The sequence below is a fragment of the Pseudonaja textilis genome, chromosome 1 (assembly GCF_049901715.1).
Source record: "Pseudonaja textilis isolate UNSWEBS1 chromosome 1, rPseTex1.2, whole genome shotgun sequence".
In the NCBI taxonomy this organism is placed as follows: Eukaryota; Metazoa; Chordata; class Lepidosauria; order Squamata; family Elapidae; genus Pseudonaja; species Pseudonaja textilis.
The window spans coordinates 132,657,754-132,679,578 of NC_141990.1; the positions used below are offsets into that span (position 1 = coordinate 132,657,754).

General features: G+C 39.4%; 2 protein-coding genes across 6 annotated transcripts in view; one reads left to right on the forward strand and one right to left on the reverse strand.

Annotated features, from left to right (window-relative positions):
- The window catches only part of ASAP2 (ArfGAP with SH3 domain, ankyrin repeat and PH domain 2), a 91,293-nt gene extending 78,425 nt beyond the window's left edge, over positions 1 to 12,868 (forward strand). For 3 of the 4 annotated variants that reach the window (XM_026695265.2, XM_026695266.2, XM_087916941.1), the window contains 6 exons: positions 1,043 to 1,204; positions 2,311 to 2,470; positions 4,228 to 4,289; positions 4,813 to 4,919; positions 8,147 to 8,269; positions 9,536 to 12,868. In XM_026695265.2, the coding sequence (XP_026551050.1) occupies positions 1,043 to 1,204; positions 2,311 to 2,470; positions 4,228 to 4,289; positions 4,813 to 4,919; positions 8,147 to 8,269; positions 9,536 to 9,610 (689 nt within the window). In that variant the 3' untranslated portion in view covers positions 9,611 to 12,868. The remainder of the gene's footprint in view (positions 1 to 1,042; positions 1,205 to 2,310; positions 2,471 to 4,227; positions 4,290 to 4,812; positions 4,920 to 8,146; positions 8,270 to 9,535) is intronic. The other variant, XM_026695267.2, reaches the window with a different exon arrangement.
- A 596-nt stretch (positions 12,869 to 13,464) lies between these two features.
- Positions 13,465 to 21,818, reverse strand: ITGB1BP1 (integrin subunit beta 1 binding protein 1). Of its 2 annotated transcripts, XM_026695271.2 has the most exons (7): positions 21,417 to 21,818; positions 20,508 to 20,610; positions 18,940 to 19,018; positions 17,089 to 17,225; positions 16,606 to 16,698; positions 14,919 to 15,068; positions 13,465 to 13,715 (listed from the first exon to the last, which is right to left on the reverse strand). In XM_026695271.2, exons 2-7 carry the CDS (start codon positions 20,577 to 20,579, stop codon positions 13,644 to 13,646), a joined length of 603 nt encoding a protein of 200 aa, XP_026551056.1. In that variant the 5' UTR covers positions 20,580 to 20,610; positions 21,417 to 21,818; the 3' UTR covers positions 13,465 to 13,643. The 2 variants fall into 2 exon arrangements, with proteins under 2 accessions (XP_026551056.1, XP_087773106.1); XM_087916980.1 differs by lacking the exon at positions 17,089 to 17,225 and having other exon boundaries at positions 16,606 to 16,694; positions 21,417 to 21,814.
- Between the last annotated feature and the right edge of the window lie 7 nt (positions 21,819 to 21,825).

Here is a 21,825-nt window from a genome sequence, read left to right on the forward strand (position 1 = left end):
AACACATATAATTCTCCTTGCCTCCCAACTCACCAACTGTGACATGATCAGAAATCCTTAAGATATAACCGGAAACATAATACTTGTTTGACTCGCCAATTCATTTCCTCATCTGTCATCTGCCCCTTTACGGTAGTTGTTTCCACTTCCCATAATTTCTTTTTCCACTTTTTTGTGGCAAGTCAGTTGCTTAAAAAAAAGTGAAAAAAGAAATTATGGGAAGTGGGAACAACTATCATTGCTTTGTCTGCCATCATATCATATCAGAAGATTTAAAGTTCCAGCTCATCAACTGGGATAAGAGAAAGCAGTTGTGTTCCCTATACATCCTAATTCAGTTGCCTGGTTTATCCATTTCCTTAAATAGCATGATTTCTGTTACCGTTTATGGTACTGGCTGAATCAGCTAAAACTGCATAACACATCAATAATTCTGTGTTTTAAAAGTGTGTAAAAAAAAATTGGATGAAGGAATATAATTACATCTTGATGATGTGCCCTGTTGAAAATTACTGCCTGAAAGTAATATGAAATTTTTTGACTCCATGACTCCTGACTCCGTTGCTGAATTGACTAACTGGCACGCAGTTATCCAGAAGCTCTGTTCCGATATTTAAAAAAAAGGCAGATCTGCATCCCTCTCTGTGATGCCATCAGTAACTTTCCTGTTTGTTCTTGCAAATGAGCATGATTTCAGAATACAATTCAACATGAGTAACTTGTACCAGTGAAAACATTTGTATTGCAGATGCTCATATTGAAACATGAATATCTATAGAAAAAGGACATTAATGGAGTAATGCTGGCCTGGCACATAGAATCCTCAAATGTGAGGTATTCTGCAATTGTAATACCTGAACCAGATGTCACATGATACATAACAGCTATACCTGTCCAAATAGGGCCTTAGAAATGGCCCCATCTTTCTTTAAATCTGAAATACGTGTACTTCTGGATTGCAGCCAGTCCATTGAAGTAGAGCTGCTCATTTAACAGCCAGTTATAATTATAATAATAATACAGTGTTCTCCTTTCTTTTTAGTTCAGTCTTCATTTCTTGGCAGTGCTGTTCAGACAACTCCTTCATCGAACACACTGTGGAAGACAAATTCTTTAGGAATGGAAAGCATAAGCAGGCAAAGGTCTTCATCAGATCCACCAACTGTCCATCCCCCTGTTCCACCATTGCGTGTAACATCTACAAGTATGTTTGCTCTTTCTGCTGCTTTCTTGGTTTTTGCTGCATCTAATCATGGTTGGCCTTAACTGTCCATTCCACAACTCATTCTTACTCTTCTTTCTCTCTGGTGAACATAGGTTTGCTATCATAGTCTCTGAATATCCGTAATTTCTTTCAAGCAGGGCTGAGAACGCAGTATTTTGAGGTAGCTTTGCAAAGAGTTCAGACTGTCCTCACATTTTAAAAGATTGTATGCAATAATATTCAATATCTTGATTGTGCATTGGGATGGTCTGCTATTGATGCTTCTGAAATTGTACTGGGGCTGTGTATCTTTCATGGAAAATATTATTCCAAATGTGATGATCCTGGCTGAGGTGGCTAGCTATAGAAATTGAACAAATATTTTTTTTAAAGATGTTAAAACACCTCTCAGAAAGGTTAGTATGCTCACCAGCCATGAAATAAACACCCTGTGTTTTAAATTAATCAGGTTTCTGTTAGCTTAGCTTTCATTGTATGATTTTCCAGGGGGACAGCCATGATAGTCTCTTGCAGTGACAACAGTGAAGAATTTTGAACAGTTTGTTCCTGAATGCATGCACTCTGCATACTCTGTTCATACTATCTTAATATAGTGAATTGCAGGTAGCTATACCCATAAATGAATCTATTCAAATGAGACAGACTCTTCTATAATGTATCCAACACTTAAGACAATTAGCTTTTTACAATTCAATCCCTTCCATGTGTATGCAAAAGTATTCTTATTTCATTGAATTGGACTTAATTCCAGAAAAGTGTATTTAGAATTGTAGCTTGAGTCTTGAGCCTTAATTTTTGGTATAAAAGGAAGATTATGTTTCTCTATTCTTTTTTAATAAAATAAGATTTTAAAGCAGGGGTCTTCAAACTTGATAGCTTTAAGACTTGTGGACTTCAACTCCCAGAATTCCTTCTCCAGTCATGTTAGCTCAGGAATTTTGGGAGTTGAAGTCCACAAGTCTTAAACTTGCCAACTTTGAAGGCCCTTGATCTAAAGCCTTATGTTATTTGTTGGGGGGGTGGGGGGTGGGGGACTCATTTCAAGCATTCATCATCTGAATACTATTATCCGTGCATTTTTATAGACATCCTCTCTTCAGCACCTCCAACTGCAAAGGCAGCCTGTGGTTTTGAAGCTTTGAACCAGCAGTCAAAACAACCGACTATACCACAGGCCAAACCTGCTCCGCCACCACTTCCTCCACAGCCTCCAAGTCGAATATCTCAGAAAAAGCCTCTTTCTGGGTAATTTGTGAGATACACATTCTACAAGTTCTGGTTTAAAAAAGATATGTTCAAACTGTGGCTGAAGATTAAGCTGTACTAATGATTTACACTTTCTGCTGAGTGGCTCCTCTTGAAGGTTTTGTCTGTTGATTTAATTCATTCTTAAGTGATGAACAAGAGAAAGTAGAAAAGAGACATTGCCTGGATAGGCTTCAAAGTATGGAGAGTGGAGGTGGGTAAGCTTTAATAAGCAAATTGTGGAAGAACAGTTTAGATATCACCTATTATTGCCATGAGGAAAAAAAAAACCATCAGGCTTGAACTGAAGTCATGCTTGAGAATATCTGTGGTGTAATATTTACTTTTATGTACCGTGTTTCTCCAACAATACGCCCCCACCAATAGGAAGACCCAGCATGTTTTCTAGGCATAAAATGAAATTAAGCCCATCCCCCCAAATTTAGGCCTAGGTTAAAACATGCGAAATTGGGGGGGGGGGGGGAGGTAGGGGGAACTTGCCAATAGGAGTGCCCTGCGGGCAGCTACGCCTCACCATCAGCCGCTCCTAACACCATGGCGGAGCACAGAGGGCTCCCTTACCCCTCCCTTACCCTGGTCAGCAGGCGGGCGGATGGATGTCCAGCAGTGTTTCAGCCGCTTCTCAAGCCTCTATAGCTTCCACGGTTCCCACCGGTGCTGGCGCCTCTCTCGCCAGCGCCATCTCCAGCAGCAGCGGCGGGAACCGTGGAAGTTCTGGAGGCGGCTCTCCCACCCGAGAAGCAGCTGAAACGTTTCCACGGTTCTCGCTGCTGCCGCCGCTGTTATTGGAGATGGTGCTGGCAAGAGAGGGACAGCTGCAGCTTGGCCTGGGTGCTTGGATGCAGGAACGGATTGCGCACCGGGACTTTTGCAAACTTGCAATGCCCGAGGCTGGAGCACCAAGGGTAGCAGCCTCAGAGACGCTCGCTTGGCTCTTCTCACACCCACCCAGCCGCTCAGGATTAAACCAAAATGCAGCACGTGGCGCTCCTAGGTACCTCAAAATCTTTTTTTTCCTGTTGTAATGGGGACAGAGGAAAAGCGGGAACGACTCAGACACTGTTGTTGGAGACTGCGTGGGGGGTGGGAATTAATTCACCCCAAAAAAGACGTCCTAGCCGTTTTGGGGGGGCTCAAAAAAAAATAAGGCCCGGCTTTATTTTGTGAGAAACACAGTAAATTCCTCTTGTCTCAGTCTTGTGAGATTCACTGGAGACAATCAGAAGCATTGTTAGAAATACTGTAAAAAGGGTTTATTTAGGCTGACCAGAATTTTCTCTTGTTACCTCTGCTTTCTGTTACTTGTTCAGTTAAACAGAGAAGTGTAGCTTGGAAAACAAAATTGCGTCTCTCCATGTGACGTGCTTTCTCCAAAACTTCCATTTCATAGTTTGAATTGGAAGTTTTGGAGTAAAGAGGTAGTGAAAACTAGTGCTACCTGTAAGTTTTGCAGAAGCCGTCTTTAGCCTAAGGCTTCTACAGGCGTGGCAACTTGAATTTCTAGAATTCTTATCAGTAGAATGACCATTTATGAACGTTCTGGATGTTATTGTTATAATTTGTCAGGTATTTATTTTCAGGAGATATTTAAGATGTGGTTGAACATTGGTCAACATGTTTAAAAGTGCAGTACAGAATAGCAGGCTGAATATTGTTTCAGAAAATAAATGGGATGATGACGACGGGCTAAATGGGAAGCAGTGATAGAGAATAACCTTTGCTTCCCTTCTAAATAGGACTGACAAGTCATCCAACTTAACTAACAAGAGTAAGGGCCCTGGATCTCTGCAGTCTTCTGGTAATTATTTTTAAAAATTTATCTTGTTAATTTTCACTTCTTTAGAACTAACCAACATGCTTATTTCATATGTAACAAAAGGATGAGCTAATGTCACAATGTGGGTTTTGTGCTGTGCTTTATGCTCCGAAGGGTTCACTATAACAACCAAACAACATTTTTTTCCCATCAATCCAACTGCATTTTTGGAGGCAGTGACTAATCTCCCCAGTGTTTTTCTGGGCAGTTGTGAAAAATGAATTGCAGAGAAGATGAATATAATGATTTTGCTAACAAGGGATTTGAGCAAGACATAGGTGCCATTCCCTATATTTTTTTAAATTATTATTAGTACATGCTAAATTGCATCCTTGGTACCAGAGATACAGTTAAAGGCTTTTTAATGTGAGACATGATGACTATTTTTGACGAGCTACAAAAACTGGCTTGGTTAACACGAGTCATGACATGACAAATAATCTAAGAATAGAGTGATATCTGTTATTTTAAAGTTGGCTTTAATTTTTGGTTTGTTTATTAACAGTTGAGTCTTCCTCTGCATCTGAGACTGCTGGATCTCAAATTGCCCCTACTACAAATATATCAGTGCCAATCCAACCTCCAGCACCAATGCCAAGAAAGTCACAAATAGTAAGTAGCAAAGCATGTCATTCTCTTAAAGGGTTGCAGTTGCCAATTCTCCATGCTGAAACTTAAAAGACATTGTACAGAGTCTTAACTTCTTCAGAATACATTGGCCCTGTTGAATTCAGATACATTCAGTTTGACCAAGAAACAAACAAGGTTCTGTATGTTTGACTTTTTATTTTTTCATTTTGGAAGAACTTTTACTTGAAACTGCATGGAGGACTGAGACTATTCCAAGAAAAATGTTTGTATGGTGCAAATATAGCTAACAAGCTGTATTTATTCCAAGTAGTTTCTTTGAGCTGGGAGCTAATTATAAATAATAAATTATAGCCAGAAGTTTCAATAATATAGCTGTGTTGTATTCTGTTGTAACTGCAAGAGACAAAATACTGCATAGTAACAATCTCTCTGCCCATCCAATGAGATCCAGCAGGAAAGAGCTTGCTCTAGATCCTTTTTTTAAATGTAAAATTGCATCATTTGCCAGGATTAAAAATATGAGTCTTCTCTATTATAACCCCTTCTCTTTCGACCTGCATATCCTTAGATATTCAATCCCATTCGTCTTCCATAAGGATTTGAAGATGCAGCTTTTCTCCTTGGGCAGCTGTGCCAGCCTGCTACATAGGTCCATTTGTAATGGGTAGAACATTGAATAATTGTGGATTGCCCTTGGTTATGTCATGCACTCCTTTGTGTTTCTTATCTACACTGCTCAAAAAAATAAGGGAACCCTTAAACAACACAATGTAATTCTAAGTCAATCACACTTCTGTGAAATCAAACTGTCCGCTTAGGTAGCAACACTGATTGACAATCAATTTCACATGCTGTTGTGCAAATGGAATAGACAACAGGTGGAAAGCAGAGGCAGTTAGCAAGACATCTCCAATAAAGGAGTGGTTCTGCAGGTGGTGACAACAGACCACTTCTCAGTTCCTATGCTTTCTGGCTGATGGTTTGGTCACTTTTGAATGCTGGCGGTGCTTTCACTCTAGTGGTAGCATGAGACGGAGTCTACAGCCCACACAAGTGGCTCAGTTAGTGCAGCTCATCCAGGATGGTACATCAATGTGAGCTATGGCAAGAAGGTTTGCTGTGTTTGTCAGCGTAGTGTCTAGAGCATGGAGGTGCCACCAGGAGACAGGCCAGTACATCAGGAGATGTGGAGGAGGCCGTAGGAGGGCAACAACCCAGCATTAGGACTGCTACCTCTGCCTTTGTGCAAGGAGGGACATGAGGAGCACTGCCAGAGCCCTGCAAAATGACCTCCAGCGGGCCACAAATGTGCACGTGGCTGCTCAAACGGCCAGAAACAGACTCCATGAGGGTGGTATGAGGGTCCAACGTCCACAGTTGGGGGTTGTGCTTACAGCCCAACACTGCAGGACGTTTGGCATTTGCCAGAGAACACCAAGATTGGCAAATTTGCCACTGGTGCCCTGTGCTCTTCACAGATGAAAGCAGGTTCACACTGAGCACATGTGACAGACGTGACAGGGTCTGGAGACGCCATGGAGAACGTTCTGCTGCCTGCAACATCCTCCAGCATGACCAGTTTGGCAGTAGGTCAGTAATGGTGTGGGGTGGCATTTCTTTAGGGGGCCGCACAGCCCTCCATTTGTTCACCAGAGGTAGCCTGACTGCCATTAGGTACCGAGATGAGATCCTCAGACCTCTTGTGAGATCATATGCTGGTGCAGTTGGCCCTGGGTTCCTCCTAATGCACAACGCTAGACCTCATGTGGCTGGAATGTGTCAGCAGTTCCTGCAAGATGAAGGCATTGATGCTATGGACTGGCCCGCCCATTCCCCAGACCTGAATCCAATTGACCACATCTGGGACACCATGTCTTGCTCCATCCACCAACACCACATTGCACCACAGACTGTCCAGGAGTTGGGGGATGCTTTAGTCCAGGTGTGGGAGGAGATCCCTCAGGAGACCATCTGCCACCTCATCAGGATCATGCCCAGGCATTGTCGGGAGGTCATACAGGCACGTGGAGGCCACACACACTACTGAGACTCATTTTGACTTGTTTTAAGGACATTACATCAAAGTTGGATCAGCCTGTACTGTTTTTTTTCCACTTTAATTTTGAGTGTAACTCCAAATCCAGACCTCCGTGGGTTGCTAAATTTGATTTCCATTGATAATTTTTGTGTGATTTTGTTGTCAGTACATTCAACTATGTAATGAACAAAGTATTTAATAAGAATATTTCATTCATTCAGATCTAGGATGTCTTATTTTTGTGTTCCCTTTATTTTTTTGAGCAGTGTATTTTTGGGATATTTTATGGAGTTGCCAATACAGGTAGTCCTCAACTTACAACCATTCATTTAGTGACAGAAGTTATAGCAGCACTAAAAAAAATGACTTATGTCCATTTTTTGCACTCACGATTGTTGCAGCATCCTCACAGCCACGTGATCAAAATTTGGACACTTGGCAACTGACATGTCTTTATGATGGTTTTAGTGTCTCGGGGGTCATGTGGTCACCTTCAACCTTCTGACAAGCAAAGCCAATAGGGAAGCTAGACTCACTTAACAACCATGTTACCAACTTAATAACCTCTGATTCACTTAACAACTGTGGCACGAAAGGTCGTAAAATGGGGCAAAACTGACTTAACAATGTCTTGTCAAGGACTACCTGTACAGCAGAGGGTGTCGTTTCAATTAACTGATGCCCATTCAGAAAAGCAAACACAATAGTTAACTCACTGAAATAACGTTCAGTGAAAGGTCCGGAATTTGAAAAGCTTATCAGAAGAATATCCTTTTTACATGTTTCAGAAGCAACGTAGAGTGATGTCTTGCTTCTCAGAAATCGAAATGATGGCTGTTGACTTTGACCACTGTTCTGATTTTGAAACAATCATGGCTATGACAAAACGCTATCTGAGAACTGCACTGATCCAATGTGTGACCTTTGCTAGTGAGAAAAGTTGTACTAGAAGGCAAACATACTGAAGAATATAAGTAGGGGAAAATAATATATTAAATGTCATGTTTGAGTGATAGTCCCAGGTTTACTCAGCTACTCAGATAAATCTTTTAAAAATTGACCTGAAAGTCTTGAGAACTGTTGCAACCCAATATAGATACCATTCAACTTATTTGAGAAGAGGCGCTGTTTGAAGCCCATTTCTGTGGTGTCTGCCCTATGTTTTCAACACCAGGTTCCTTTTTTCTCTCTTTCTCTCTGTTTATTACAGTCAAAAACAAAGCCCAAAAGAGTAAAAGCAATCTATAACTGTGTAGCAGATAATCCTGATGAGCTAACGTTTTCAGAAGGTGACATCATCATAGTTGATGGGGAGGAAGATCAGGAGTGGTGGGTAAGTATTTTTGTATTCAGCTGAGGTTAATAAGTGACTTAAACTCTCTGGTTTGCTGTCTGCAGTTATAAAAATAAAGCAACACTCAACAGAATTGACTTCCTGGATGAAACCGTCTGTTTCAGAAGTATCTACTAAATGAAATACATGGACTTTTAAGTTCTTTCTCAGTTGAACTGGAGACTTTTTTTATTCCTTCCTTTTGTACAGAATTCATATCTGGATAAATCGGCAGTGGGGTAACGTTTTCCCTCTTGTCCTCCCCAGCCAGCTCAATCCTGCTGTCCCAAGAATTCAGTGAAATTGCCAGAATAGGAACATTTATTTCAAGGTTCCGAGAACGCTTCTATTGACAGCTCCTAAAGGCTCTTCTTGCTCTCTTGGCGGAACATGGAAAGGAAGTTCCTGGTTAGCCAAAATTTCACATTAGGTTCACTTTGCAGGGCTGTTTCCTAAAGAGTTGGGAGAGGGTTGCAGAATAGGGAGCCCCTCCCTCTCATCCTCTGCCAGCTAAGCTCTCCTTCCTGCTCAGGCAAGAAAATTGGATCTTTGCCAGGGGAAACAGTTTTTCACATAGGTTAGCTGAATGAACAGCTGAATGATGAGCTTGACAAGAGTGTGCAAGTCAAGTCTAGGCTAAAATGGAGTTGCGTCACTTGTAGCTCAGCATGTGGAAGTGAACCCAGCCTCTGTCCTAGCACGGCATATAAACCAGCCATCACATGGACATGGTAATCTTGTTATTCTGCCAATCATAGCAGGGAAGAGAGCAGAAGCCGCACATTGCCAGGATATTGCAGAAAGGCTAGTGCCATTCCCCTCCCCCGCCCAAATTACTTACATGATTTTACTGAGAATATAGTGAAGATTAGAGATTAGTCTAAACCTCCTTTTGGGGGAATTGTTTTAATTCAGGATCAGTTTCCGTTTAGATCAATATGATGTGTCTTGTAGCAGTGAAGAAGGGAAATTTCATTGGCTGTATTCACCCAATATAATTCATCCTTTCTACCATGCAGTAAAATTTCCCCATCAGTACTTCTGGTCCTACATAATTACAGTTCCTGGGTGAAATCTCAAGAGTTTTGGAGACAGAGTCCCAAAAGAGCAAGAAAATGTTTCGGAGAAAATTTATTTTACAAAATCAATGTATAAATAATAAACAATTTTATACGGCTAAAAAGAACTGAGAATATTTTAAATTTGTTTTATTAGTTGTCCTCATATTGAATTCATAACTCCTCTATAATATTTTCTCTTTTTCAGATTGGGCATATTGATGGAGATCCTAATCGGAAAGGTGCTTTTCCTGTATCATTTGTGCACTTTATTGTCGATTAAACAGCTCCCTGCAAGTGGAAAGTTTCCCTTTCTAGATTTCATTGGGACTCCCTGTTCATCATCAAATGCCTCACTGGGATACTTCAAAATAACATAGTTGAATTTTCATTATTGCAGTTGTTGAAATTATTTTCCATGGGACTTTTCTAACAACAGAGCCACTAAAAAATGTTTGTGATGATTGCCAAAAGCTGCAAAAACACAAGAGCCCAAATCCATGACAATGTGAAAGGCATATTAAGAAAGCTAGAAGATTAATCTCTTGACTGCACTAATGCGTTACATTTTAGTGCCAATGTCAGGCCTACAACAAGTATTTAACTTCAGTGGTGAGTATGGCTTTTGAGATCAGTCTCAGGACTGTAAGTAAACTGAAAGTTGAAACTTCATTTTAAAGAATGACAGTTTGTTTTGGTTTTATTTAGTACATTAAAACACTTTGAGAAAAATAAGAACACCCCCTCAGTTGTGACATGGTGGAGCTTCTTCTTATCCATGTCCGCAGCCATCCACAAATGTCCATTGATCGGAGAAGTAGGATGGGGGAGAAGTCTTTTTGCCAAAGACTTCTAAATAGCAATCTCAACCTTTTTTTTTTTTAAATGCATGGATGGAAAGGACTGAAAGTGATAGAAACCCAGCCCTATTTAATGTCCTAAGTAATAATCTAACCACATTTGAGGAAACCTGTATAAGTTCACATTCACACAGCATGCATTTTTGTTACAGAAAAACAAATCTAGAACCCCCAGATAAGATACCTAAGGATTAGGTGTTGAAAGAGAATCCATGTCTCTGAACAGTAGAACCCTTTGCTCCTGTTGAAAAAGGGTTACAGCTGCACAGAGACAAAAAAATATCACTACGCCCAAGCGGTGATGAATATGTGCTTGAAAATGACTCTGCATTAGGCAGCAGCATTGGCAGGCTTGAAACATTTGAGTCCAATGAAAAGGTCAAAACCTTTTTTGCATAGCAGAGTTAAAATAGTTTGGGATCTAATAACCTAGTCCAATTTCCCATTGGTTGAATAGCCTGTGTTTCCTTACGATGGCTTGTACTGGCACAAATGGAGGTCTGAATATCTCTACTTGGTAAATAACGATTTTATACCTTTGTAATACAAAGGAAGAAATTAGGAATATTTATCAGTTTATGAGGAAAAGAAAGAAGGTATTATTCTTCCTGCCAATCTCCCCTTGTAGATGAAGTCATGAGAAAAGCTTTAAAGATTAAAGCAGTCCGAGAAAAAAATTGCACGTGGCCCTTGTACGTATCTCAGTGGAAGACTGCTTCCTTGGAGCAGCAAACATAAGTAATATGCATATTCATGAAGATGCTTGGTTAGGAATGTCCTCAGTTGCATTAAAGAAATATTTTAGTAATTTGATGTGTAGATATTTTAAAACCCGAAATCTGATTACCTCGTTTTATAAGTATGAGGTCATAGTTTTCTATACTAAATATGCAGTTAATATTTTATGCCGTACACTAATTACCCTTGAGGTAAGGGGGGGGAGGGGGAAACCGGGATGATACTGCTGATAAATTTAAATGGGAAAGTTTATGAAATATTACTTACAGTCCTTTTCTTTGAAAACAAGTTGTAAAGCACATAGTGGTATGTTCATAATGAGATTGCTATGGTTAACAGTGTCATAGTCACTGATCCAAAAGGCCCTGGGCTGAGGTACACGCTGTTGTTTGGCAAGCAGTTCAGTCTGTTTGCGGACTTGCATTGTGTACTGAAATATATCCTAGAACATGGTAGTTAAACACTGTTAATAATTGTGAATAGATTTCATAATTCAAAATGAATAGACTCTTACAGAACATAGCTATGTCCTTTTAATGTTTGTATATTGTGATATTGTAACAATTTTTATTTTGCATATGCTACCCAAATGTGCACTGGTAGCATAGAATTAGAATATCAATGTCCAGGTCACATTGGCTTTGATCACAAGTTTTGTGACTATCGTATCTCTAGATTTATCAAGAGAACTTTGAATTTCTGACACAGAAATTATGTATATATTGGCTAGTGGAAGTGGAAACAGATATGGGAAGGACCCTTTGGTATATTTATATTGGATGGGGGGAAATGCTGGATCTCAACATTTCTGTTGCCTTGCTGAAGTAGTACATTTGAGGCAATTTGTCAGATGTATTGATGCAAATCAGTTGGCTAAAATTAAGAACAATATGAGTGGCTGCAGTGTGATGGGAGGAGCAAACTGGAATATTTTCAAGCTAGTTTTGTTGTATGTTTTAAAGCTAAGTCTGCATATTCAAAGTTCCCATTGAAATATATATGTATATTAGGAGAATAGTTGGCCACACTACACATTTATTCAGAGGCTGATAATTCAGTTGGGGTTCAAGTCTTTATGTTTTTATGCCTGGCAAATGCAAGGAAATAATTTGTCACATTATTTTGCACATTACTTACAGTGTTTAACACAGAATCTTTCAACAACTATGTGCAAAATAGCCTTATGAAGCTTTTTTAGACTCAGATTTCACACTGGGTAGGATCCAATGAACTGTACTAGATATTTACTCCAAGATGTTTGGATTAAAATGGTTTTCCAATGCCAAAATTTCTTTGAAACCAAGAATACCATCAAATATAGAATCATATTTTGTTTGTCTGTTGCTGTCAGACAAACAAACAAAACCCCCCAAAAGTTAGGAAATTTGCCTAAGGATATGATTAATCTGAAGAAAATGACTGGAGTTAATTTGAAAGTTTCAGATTATCCTGAAAAACACTTGATTATGGCTACTAGACAATCTTAAACAAGAGTATTTTCTCACACTACATCAGTATGATAGGCTTGTAAGAAACATCTCAAAACACTGTTTTTGTGACATGTAACATTAACTCATAACTAGTCAGAAAATCTGGATTTTTTTAAAAAAATATGCTGAACTCTGTAAGGTTATTGAGATTTCATGACTGACAACAGAGAGCGCTATATTCAACAAACTGTTACCAAGCACATGCGATTACTGTGTTAACCATTTTTAAAGGAGCATAAGACACTTAAAATGCAGTTCAGAATGCTATTTGAGATATATAATTTTAATGTGATGGTTTTGATTGTTTAGTTGCAGAGCAACTGTATACATTGTATAACCTAAGACCATTTCTTATTTTTAGTGTCTAGAGGCAGTGATTTATAATTGGAGCATGATTAATTTTACTTCTGTTAAATCAGTCATTAGACTGAAAAAATAAACTACTTTAAGCCTCATATTGACTCTTTGTGTTTATGTGAACAATATCCTTAACAATTGAGAGTTCTGGAATGGAAGAGTGATACTCCAAAACTTGAGAGTTTGTAAATCACAACATATGTAGCCTTCCTAACTCTGATCTTACACGATACGCTTCTGTTTTCTTAACAAATATTAAGGCAATTTAAAAAGTGCAGTGAATAGACCAGGGGTGTCAAACTCAAGGCACATAGGGTGAATTTGGTCCGTGGGATGCTTAGATATGGCCTGTGGGGCCACCCTGGAAACAACGGGCCAGGCTGCGGTGTTTCTGCCAGTGAAAATGGAGCTCGGGAAGGTCACGTTTGACCTCCCAGAATTTCGTTTTTGCTGACAAGGAGCTGGAGGAGGCCATCATGGCCAAAACCAGAAACTTGATAAGTGACGTTGAGGTGGCCACATACCCCCCCCACACACACACACACCCTGAGGTCAAACACAACCCTAATGTGGCCCCCAATGAAATGAGTTTGACAGCCCTGGAATAGACAGAAGATATTTCATTAATTTTTTTCAAGTTTATGAAATGTTAAAATAGTGTAATTTAGCGCAGACTTCCACATAAGAGAACATTTGGTGGATTTTTGGTCCCATTGTTTAATAACAGTAATGACAAAATTACATATAGTTTAAACATTATACCAAAATAATTTAAAAAGTATTCTGGAGCAGATATGAACTTTTTTTCTCCAGGTGTTGAAGTCATAGGAAGAAGACCTTCTTTTTCATGGATGATGTATCGATACAGTATTCAGGATTTATCAGATGTTAAAACTGAGTCAAAGGCTGTGGACAGCACTTTACAAATAGCTTGTGCTTGTTCCTGCATTTTAGAAAATAATAAGCTCTTTGTTACCACCAGCATACAAAATAATTTACTGTACCACTTAAGGCTGTTTCTCTGCTTCAGCTTCCAGTTGACAAATGCTTACTACATGTAATAGTGGCTCCAAGAATGTAACTTATGGGATATAGAACAGAATTGATTTAATGACCAACGGCTCTTTAATACGGACAGTCCTTGACTTATGATCATTTGTTTAGTGGCTGAAATCACGACCGTGCTGAAAAAAGTGACTTACAACCAGCACTTGCTAAACGATCATAATGTTCCCTTATGATTGTGAGATCAAAATTTGAGTATTTGGCATTCGGCATGTATTTACCATCGTTGCAGCATTGGGGTGGGTGGGCATATAATCGCCATTTGTGACCCTCCCAGGCAGCTTCTGACAAGCAAAGCCAATGGGAAAAGCCAAATTTATTTAACAACCATAGCCAAAAAAAAAAAAAAAATCACTTAGTGATCACTTCCAGTCCCCATTGTTGTTAAGTTGAGGGATATCGATAGCACAGGTTATAATACCTCTACTGTTTTTTTTACTAGTGGTCTAGGAGCGGGATGGTATATTCTCTCCAAGTGATATGAACTACAGATAGTCCTCAACTTACGACCACAATTGAGCCCAAAATTTATGTTGTTACGTGAGAAATTTATTAAGTGGGATTTTGCCCCATTTTACAACTTTCCTTGCCACATTTGTTAAGTGAATCACTGCAGTTGTTAAATTAGTAACACGGTTTGTTTAAGCGAATCTGGTTTCCCCATTGACTTTGCTGGTCAGAAGGCCGCAAAAGGTGATCACATGACTTCGGGACATTGCAAATGTCATAAATGTGAGTCATCTATCAAGCCTCCAAATGTAAATCACATGACCATGGGAATGCTACAATGGTCATAAGTGCAAAAAATGGTCATGAATCCTCTTTTTCAGTGCCGTTGTAACTTTGGTCACTAAATGAACTGTTGTAAGTCGAAGATTACTTGTACAACCCCTATGTATGTATTTTCCATTAGCTCTGCTGGCTGGGACAGAACATGTTGGAATCTTAAACCAATTCTGTCACATTTTGGACTAATACACATATTGGGGAATAATGCATAGGGATTGGCCCAATACATGTTAAACAGTATCTTGCCATGAATAAGTGGTAAGTGGCTTTTTAAAATATACAGAAAACTTACCAAGCTATTGCACTGGTAAATCCAAAGATGATATTCTTCGGCGTTTGAATCGGTTGTCTTCAAAGCCAGTAAACTCTTCCCTGCTCCTAAGCCATCATCATAGCAGACCATCCGGACAATTAGGTAGAGTGCATGTCTATGCAAAACATCCTGAAAGTTCTACTAATTAATTTAAATTATCATGAAAGAGAGTGTGGAAAAAAGACACCATATCACCAAACTTCCAAATCCTCAAAGCTAGCCTTTGGAAAAGAGACTGTTCTGCACCGCATTTACTGAAATTATTATTATGAAGAGTTATTCATAGACTACCAACATCTAATTTCCTGTATCGGTAAGCTAGCGATGACCACAAGTTTAGGAGCCTAGATGAGTGAAGACAACCAACACTGAAATGTACGGTGCATCTGTTTTAACAATAAATAATGAGAGAAAATAACAAACATTAGCTAATATCCATCTCTCTTGAAAAAAGAAATTCCTTTTATCTAGGGATATATGAAAGGAGACGAAAACTCTCAGCGCAATCATTAGTTTTGGAAGTAAATAGCTGTTTTTGTTTGGGGATAAGTCATTCACTAAATTTCCTTAGGAAATTCCAGCCACGTATCATCTGTCTTAAGACCAGTCTATGCCTAAGCAACAATTTCAGCTGGTGAACTGGGTTACTTGAACCAGCTTCTATTGTTGGTTCTCCATCCAGAGAACCAGTAATAACTTCCAACATGTTCAAATAACCCTAGGTGGTCTAAAGAGAAAGCCAAAAACAAAACTCAACCCAGGGACAGCAAATCTCTTGGAGGAGAAGGGCAATAGAAAACTGGACGTTGGCTGATAGAGTGAACAGAATATTCTGAAAGAGGAATGGATTCTCATTCTGTTGCAACATTGTCAGTGCAACATTTTACAACAAGGCAGCAGTGGTGGTATTCTATCGGTTCAGCCCGGTTCTGCCAAGCCGGTAGCAGCAATGAGCAGTGGAGACCGAACTAGTTCTCTCCACTGCTCTGCTGTTGGGCCCACTTGCCCAGCCGGGCTCCCATACTAACCTTTATCCTCTGAATTTGAAGCACAGCTGCTTTGTGCAGCACAGCAGAGTGCCGTGCGGCAGCTGCTGAAGTGACCGGGAGAGTGCAGGCTTGCAGAAGATGAGTTAGAACGCCTCTGTGCCTGCGCAAAGTGCGTGCTTGGCATGTGCACGCACACCAAGTGTGTACACGCGTGCAAAGCGCTCCCACCAAGCCATGCCCATGGAACCAGTGGTATAAATATTTGAATTCCACCACTGCAAGGCAGTCACCATTTTGTTAAACCTCAGGGACTCAAATACACAATCAAGCTTGGAACAAGATTCCAATAATACTTTTTCTGTATTAAACCAGATGTCATTTCTGGATGGAATTTAAAGTAGAAATGGAGACTTTTTGCCCCTTGGAGGTTTTATGCATTCATTCAATTCTTGTTTTAGTAAACTTAGTTATTTCTTGAATAGGATATTCAAAAAGGTCAGCAACACAAGCTAAAATGAAGCACATGGTCTAATAAGCAGGCCACAGAATGTCATCCCTGCTTCATTCAAGCTGTTTGCAAACTTCTATTGTAGAATCACCCAGAGGAAGGATAAAAGAATTTATATTGCTCCTATAATCATGCCAATTGCATCTTTTAAAATCATTCATTTACTTACATACTGGTCCAATGATGTAACTTTAATCCCGTATTTGGACACTCCCATGATGAATTCTTCTTCCCCAGGAACAAAGGGCAGCTTTCCATCTTGCTTTGGAAAATAAAATAAAAATGGTATTCTGACATGAAAACATAAATGGCAGTTGCTCAGTCTATTTTGATTAGAGAAATAGTCATAGAATTGTAACTCTTTACTGTTAAAAGGACTTCTCATACTATTTTTTTTTTCTTCGTCCTATTTCTGTGATTTGTCAAAGCACTTTTTGTTAGTAATGGAAAAGCATGTTGTATCTAAATTCTTGAGATAGCTGGCAAGCCAAGTGCTTTACATAAGCTAAGTCCAATGTAGCTTAATTGGTTTTGTAAGAATCCTGTCATTGGGGTGTGTGAATTTTAGTTCATGGCTTATTCATGCAAATCCATTCATTTCATTTAAAAAAAACCATGATTAAGTAACTTAGCTAAAATTGACAACCTTTACCTGTGCCACATCTATATAATTAATCAAATCCAGGGGTCCTTCTAAAGTCTTGCTTTCTTCAAGATTCAGTTTTTCAATAGCACCAACATATTTCACTCGAAATTCAGCACAAGTATCTGAATTGCTGTTACTTTGGCCTACAAAGCAACACATTTAAACACACATCTAAGTCATTTTAGTTGTTAACAAGCTGCTTAGGACATTAAAAGGGACTCCAATTCTCACATAACTGAACTAATAAGTAATAACATTGGCACCATGTTCTCAAAACTGCTGGTTTTAATATTGGAAAAGTCCATAGGAGAGAAAGTACTTAACCTGGGGGTTCTGTGGCCTGCATGTGACTCGTCTGGCCTGCGGGCCACCAGTTTGACACCCCTGCTACACCAAGAAAGTCACCTTTAAGCATTATTCTCACATCACAGGGGTCTCAAAATCAAGGCATGCAGGTTGCTTAATTCTGACTTGTGAGGCTGGCCTGGAAATATCAAAGGACCAGACAAAAACAGGCCTCGCAGAGGCCTTGTGCAGCCCCCACATGGCCCATTTTTGGCCTCCCCGGCCTCCAGTAGCATTCTGCTGGACAAAAATTGGCCACATGGGGCCTTGTGGTGCCTCAGCACAGCTCGTTTTCAGCTGGGAGAGTACTGCAAGAGGCCATGGAAGCTGAAAACAAGGCGCGGGGGGCACATGCAACTCCCTGCACCGTGTTTTGGCCAGCAAGGTGTTTCAGGAGGCTGTCCATCCCAACTCCCCTCCCTGCTCCCTGCCTGCCCCCACCAGCCTGCGGAGAACTACAATGCTGATCCAGCCCTCAAAGAAATCCAGTTTAACACCCCTGCATTATCACTTTAGAAGCATGACAGAAGAGCTCTGTAGCCTCTTTAGTTCAATATCTTATTCAGTTTTGAACAGGCCTGTCAAAGTGGCAGCCCATGGGCCAGATATGTCATGTGCAGGCCATGCCCACCCCGGCTCCGCAAAGGCAAAAAGTGCCACGATACGTCACAATCCAGCCCATGACACGATCGAGTTTGACACCCGTGGTCTAGAACTTAAAAGATCCCTTAACACTCCAGCCTCTGCTTGAAGATGTTTAATGAGAAAAATACTCTCATCACATTCTCAAATTAGTTTCATTGTCAAAGTATATTTTTCTCAAGAGGTTTAGCATAATAATAGGAAAACTGAAATCTACCCACTGCAGTGGAAAATCTTTATCCATTTCTGTGGAGCACCCTTATTCTGGAAACCTTGTGTCTTTTCAAGAATCAAAACTGAATAAACCCAGTGTTTTTAGAGGTCTCCCTCCAAGCCTAATCTTCCATATTTATTTGATTGTTATGGTTACCAAATTCATAGAGTTCAGCTATCTTAAATTGCTTAGAAACAGAAATAAAACTAAACAAAAAACATAACAAAAATCCAGAAAATGAAAAAATAACAAAGTAACTGGGGTCAAGCTCTGCATATTCCATTCAGTATCTTTAATTTCTATGAGATTATCCTACACTCGGACCCAATGCCCAAGGGAAGAACCAGGTTTTTAGTGCCTTAAGTAAGGCCAGCATATCCTTGATGATCTTCACTGCATTTCTCTTAACCATTATATTCTGCCTTCTAAAATGGCTATCATCACCCAGAAGCAATTTCATAGTCCTTGTACGCATAATTCTAAACCTCCCCAGGACAAAGTATCCAAAATCCTCAAAAACCCAGCTGAGATAATAAGGATAAAAATTTCTGTTTTGAAAAATAATGTCAAATGTAGACATCCCCACATATAATAAGTTTTAAATACTTACTCAGCTACATAGTCTTGTCAATATAACACCTCAACAAGTTTCATACCTGAACTCTTTGTAGAGTCCGTATCCAAGCTAGCAACAGTACTAGATCTTGAAAGGCCTCCAAGGCTAGAGTCCACTGACTAAATAAGGAAAAAGATGAAGTTATTCTGGTCAAACATTTTTTTTTTTAGAAAACCTGTATTAAATATGAAATGCATTACAACCATAGATGTTCCAATTATTTTACAGATTATACCTTTTTAATATGGGCTTTTAAAAACAAATTTAGCTGACAAGACGAGATTATTTTCTTAGGTTCACCCAAAAGCAAGAAGAAAACAATCAGATCTTGATATTAAAAAGTTGTATCTAATCATCATGGGGTTCAATCACTATTTGTTACAAAAAGCATCTAATCAATATTACGTGCATTGGGATTTTTTTTAAATCATGAACACCTGCATAGTGAACTCTCATTTGTTATGGAAATAAGCATAATGAAAGCCTACAGTAAAACCACCAGGAGGAAATTAAAAGCTTTCACTTCTATTTTTATTATTTTTAATCCCATCTTTATTTTTATAAAATAACTCAGTGCAGCAAACACACTCAATGTTCTTTCCTCCCCCCATGTTCCCTACAACATGTCTAAGGTAGAGCTAGAACTCATGGCTCCCACTTTTAGTTAACAGAGTTTTGACTGAGTTCTAAACTAACATTTACTTTGGTTTACTGAAAGAAAAACCAGTTTTATAAAGTTGATTTTATTTAAATTTAGTGAACAGTGGCAAAATGGGAAAAATTGTCCAGGTTTACAGATCACATTAAGTAAGATAAATTAAAAACTTGAAATAAAATATCCCGGAAGAAGATAAAAGTGATTTCCCCTTCTCCCAGCTGCCAAATCTGGGGGGTCTGCAACAAATCAGAATCATGGCAAATGATATCTGGATTGACACTGATACAAATCCCACCCTTATATATTTGATCTTGATGACACAAATACATTGTGTTTTTATTCAGCCCTGCCCTATTCCACCCTGCAGAAGCTGATATCAGATTCACTTTGCCTATTCCATGACAATGAACATCACCACAGCATTCCCTCAGTCCCCTTTTTCATACTGTAGAAAAATTGTTCTGAAAGACTCTTCACATAATCTAAGCAATATCACATTCATCATTGATAATCCATTCACAGCAAGTCCTCGGTGCCATTAGCATTTAAAAATAGGCACCTCATCTTAAAATTCAATAGTACTGTACAGAAGAAATATTTTGTTTACATAACTTGCTTAAGCAAGGAATCATGCTCTTGGCTGAAACAATACTGTATATTTCATTGCTCAGACACTTCAGAGGTTGGTTGGATTTATGTGCTGCCCTTCTCTTCTAGAAGCATAGATGTCTACATAACTGTCTGAAAGGTATATTCTACCCTAAATTCATAGAAAGTGCTAACTTCTGAAAATATGATCAGGTCCTTATTTTCATTACTGACTGGGTTGATTGGAGTTGATGGGAGCTGAAAAACAACCTCCCTGGAGCAAAAGTGAGCAAGATCACATCTGGATAAGCCATAGATGGAACAGATGTTTTAAGATACGCTATATATCAAATATATCTTACTTTGCTTTTAGTACTGATTTCACTGCTTTGTGAGCTGCTGCTGCTATGCCGCTTTTTTCCTTTCCTGAACATTTTTTTTAGTGATGCACAATCAAAACTAAAGCTGTAAAGAGAGAAAAGAAAATCCTTTTCTTATACAACTGAAAGTGCAATCTTAAAAACATACATACGTGGGTTTTGCAGGTATACAACTGCACTTGGGATAGAACTCAAATTGCAAAAAGAATAGAGAATGCAACATAATTCTCTGGGGGAAATATGCCTAAAGATTTACCTTCAACAAAGTAGACGTATCAAAACCAGTCTACACGATATTCTTTGACTAACCAGAAGCTTTTGAGAAGCTGGGAAGCAAAATATGAGCAAACATCAACTTTTACTTAGTGTTATTAACAAATTAAATTTCCTCTGAAAAAGATTGTATACTGAACTGTCATAACACTACTGACATAAAGGCTGGATTTGGGTAGTTCCCAACGGTTTAATCTAATAATCCAAGGGTCTTCAAAGTTGGCAAGTTTAAGACTTGTGGACTTCAACTCCTAGCATTCCTGAGCTAACATGACTGGAGGAGGAATTCTGGGAATTGAAGTCCACAAGTCTTAAAACTGCAAATTTGAAGACCCCTGCAATAATCCATCAGGTCTTGCATGATGAATGAACGGTAGCGATCACACAAGAGAGTTTTATCAAGTGCCCGGGACTGAAACGTCCATAGTAACTAGCTTGTTATTCAAGAGAGTTGTGCGAATGCTGCTAAAACTTCAAACTGACGTTTAGGCTTTGAAGAATATTCTCTTTATTAGGGTTCATCGGGCAACGTTGTTTGAGAAGCCCCGGTTGTCGGCTGCAAAGAGACGAAACATTCCCACTTAATTTCCAAATGTCTTAATCATGATATTACCTTACCTATATGTTAACTTATTTTCCCCCTTCCTTTTGCTTCTGGACCCCGAAAATCAGCATCACGGGTGGAAATCCACCCGGTGAAGCCTTGACCGCATCACCAGGTGGATGAAACAATCCCAATGGAAGAAAACCGACTGGTTCAAACCTTTCTGGGAACAGAAAAGGAGGGAAAGGCTACCCTACTTTACAGACCTACAAAGATAACAAAAAAAATAATAATAAATCGCCTCTTTCTGAGCTCAGATACTTTTCCTCTCTGCATCGCCTTCGAAGCGCTCCGCGACTACGCGGAACAACTCCTCCACCAGCCAGCGACGAGAGGCACACCAATAACATCTGGGGCCAGAACAGCCCCGCTTCTCCTCCGCCTTCTTCTACTTCCGGGTACCACCCATTATACCAGGGAACT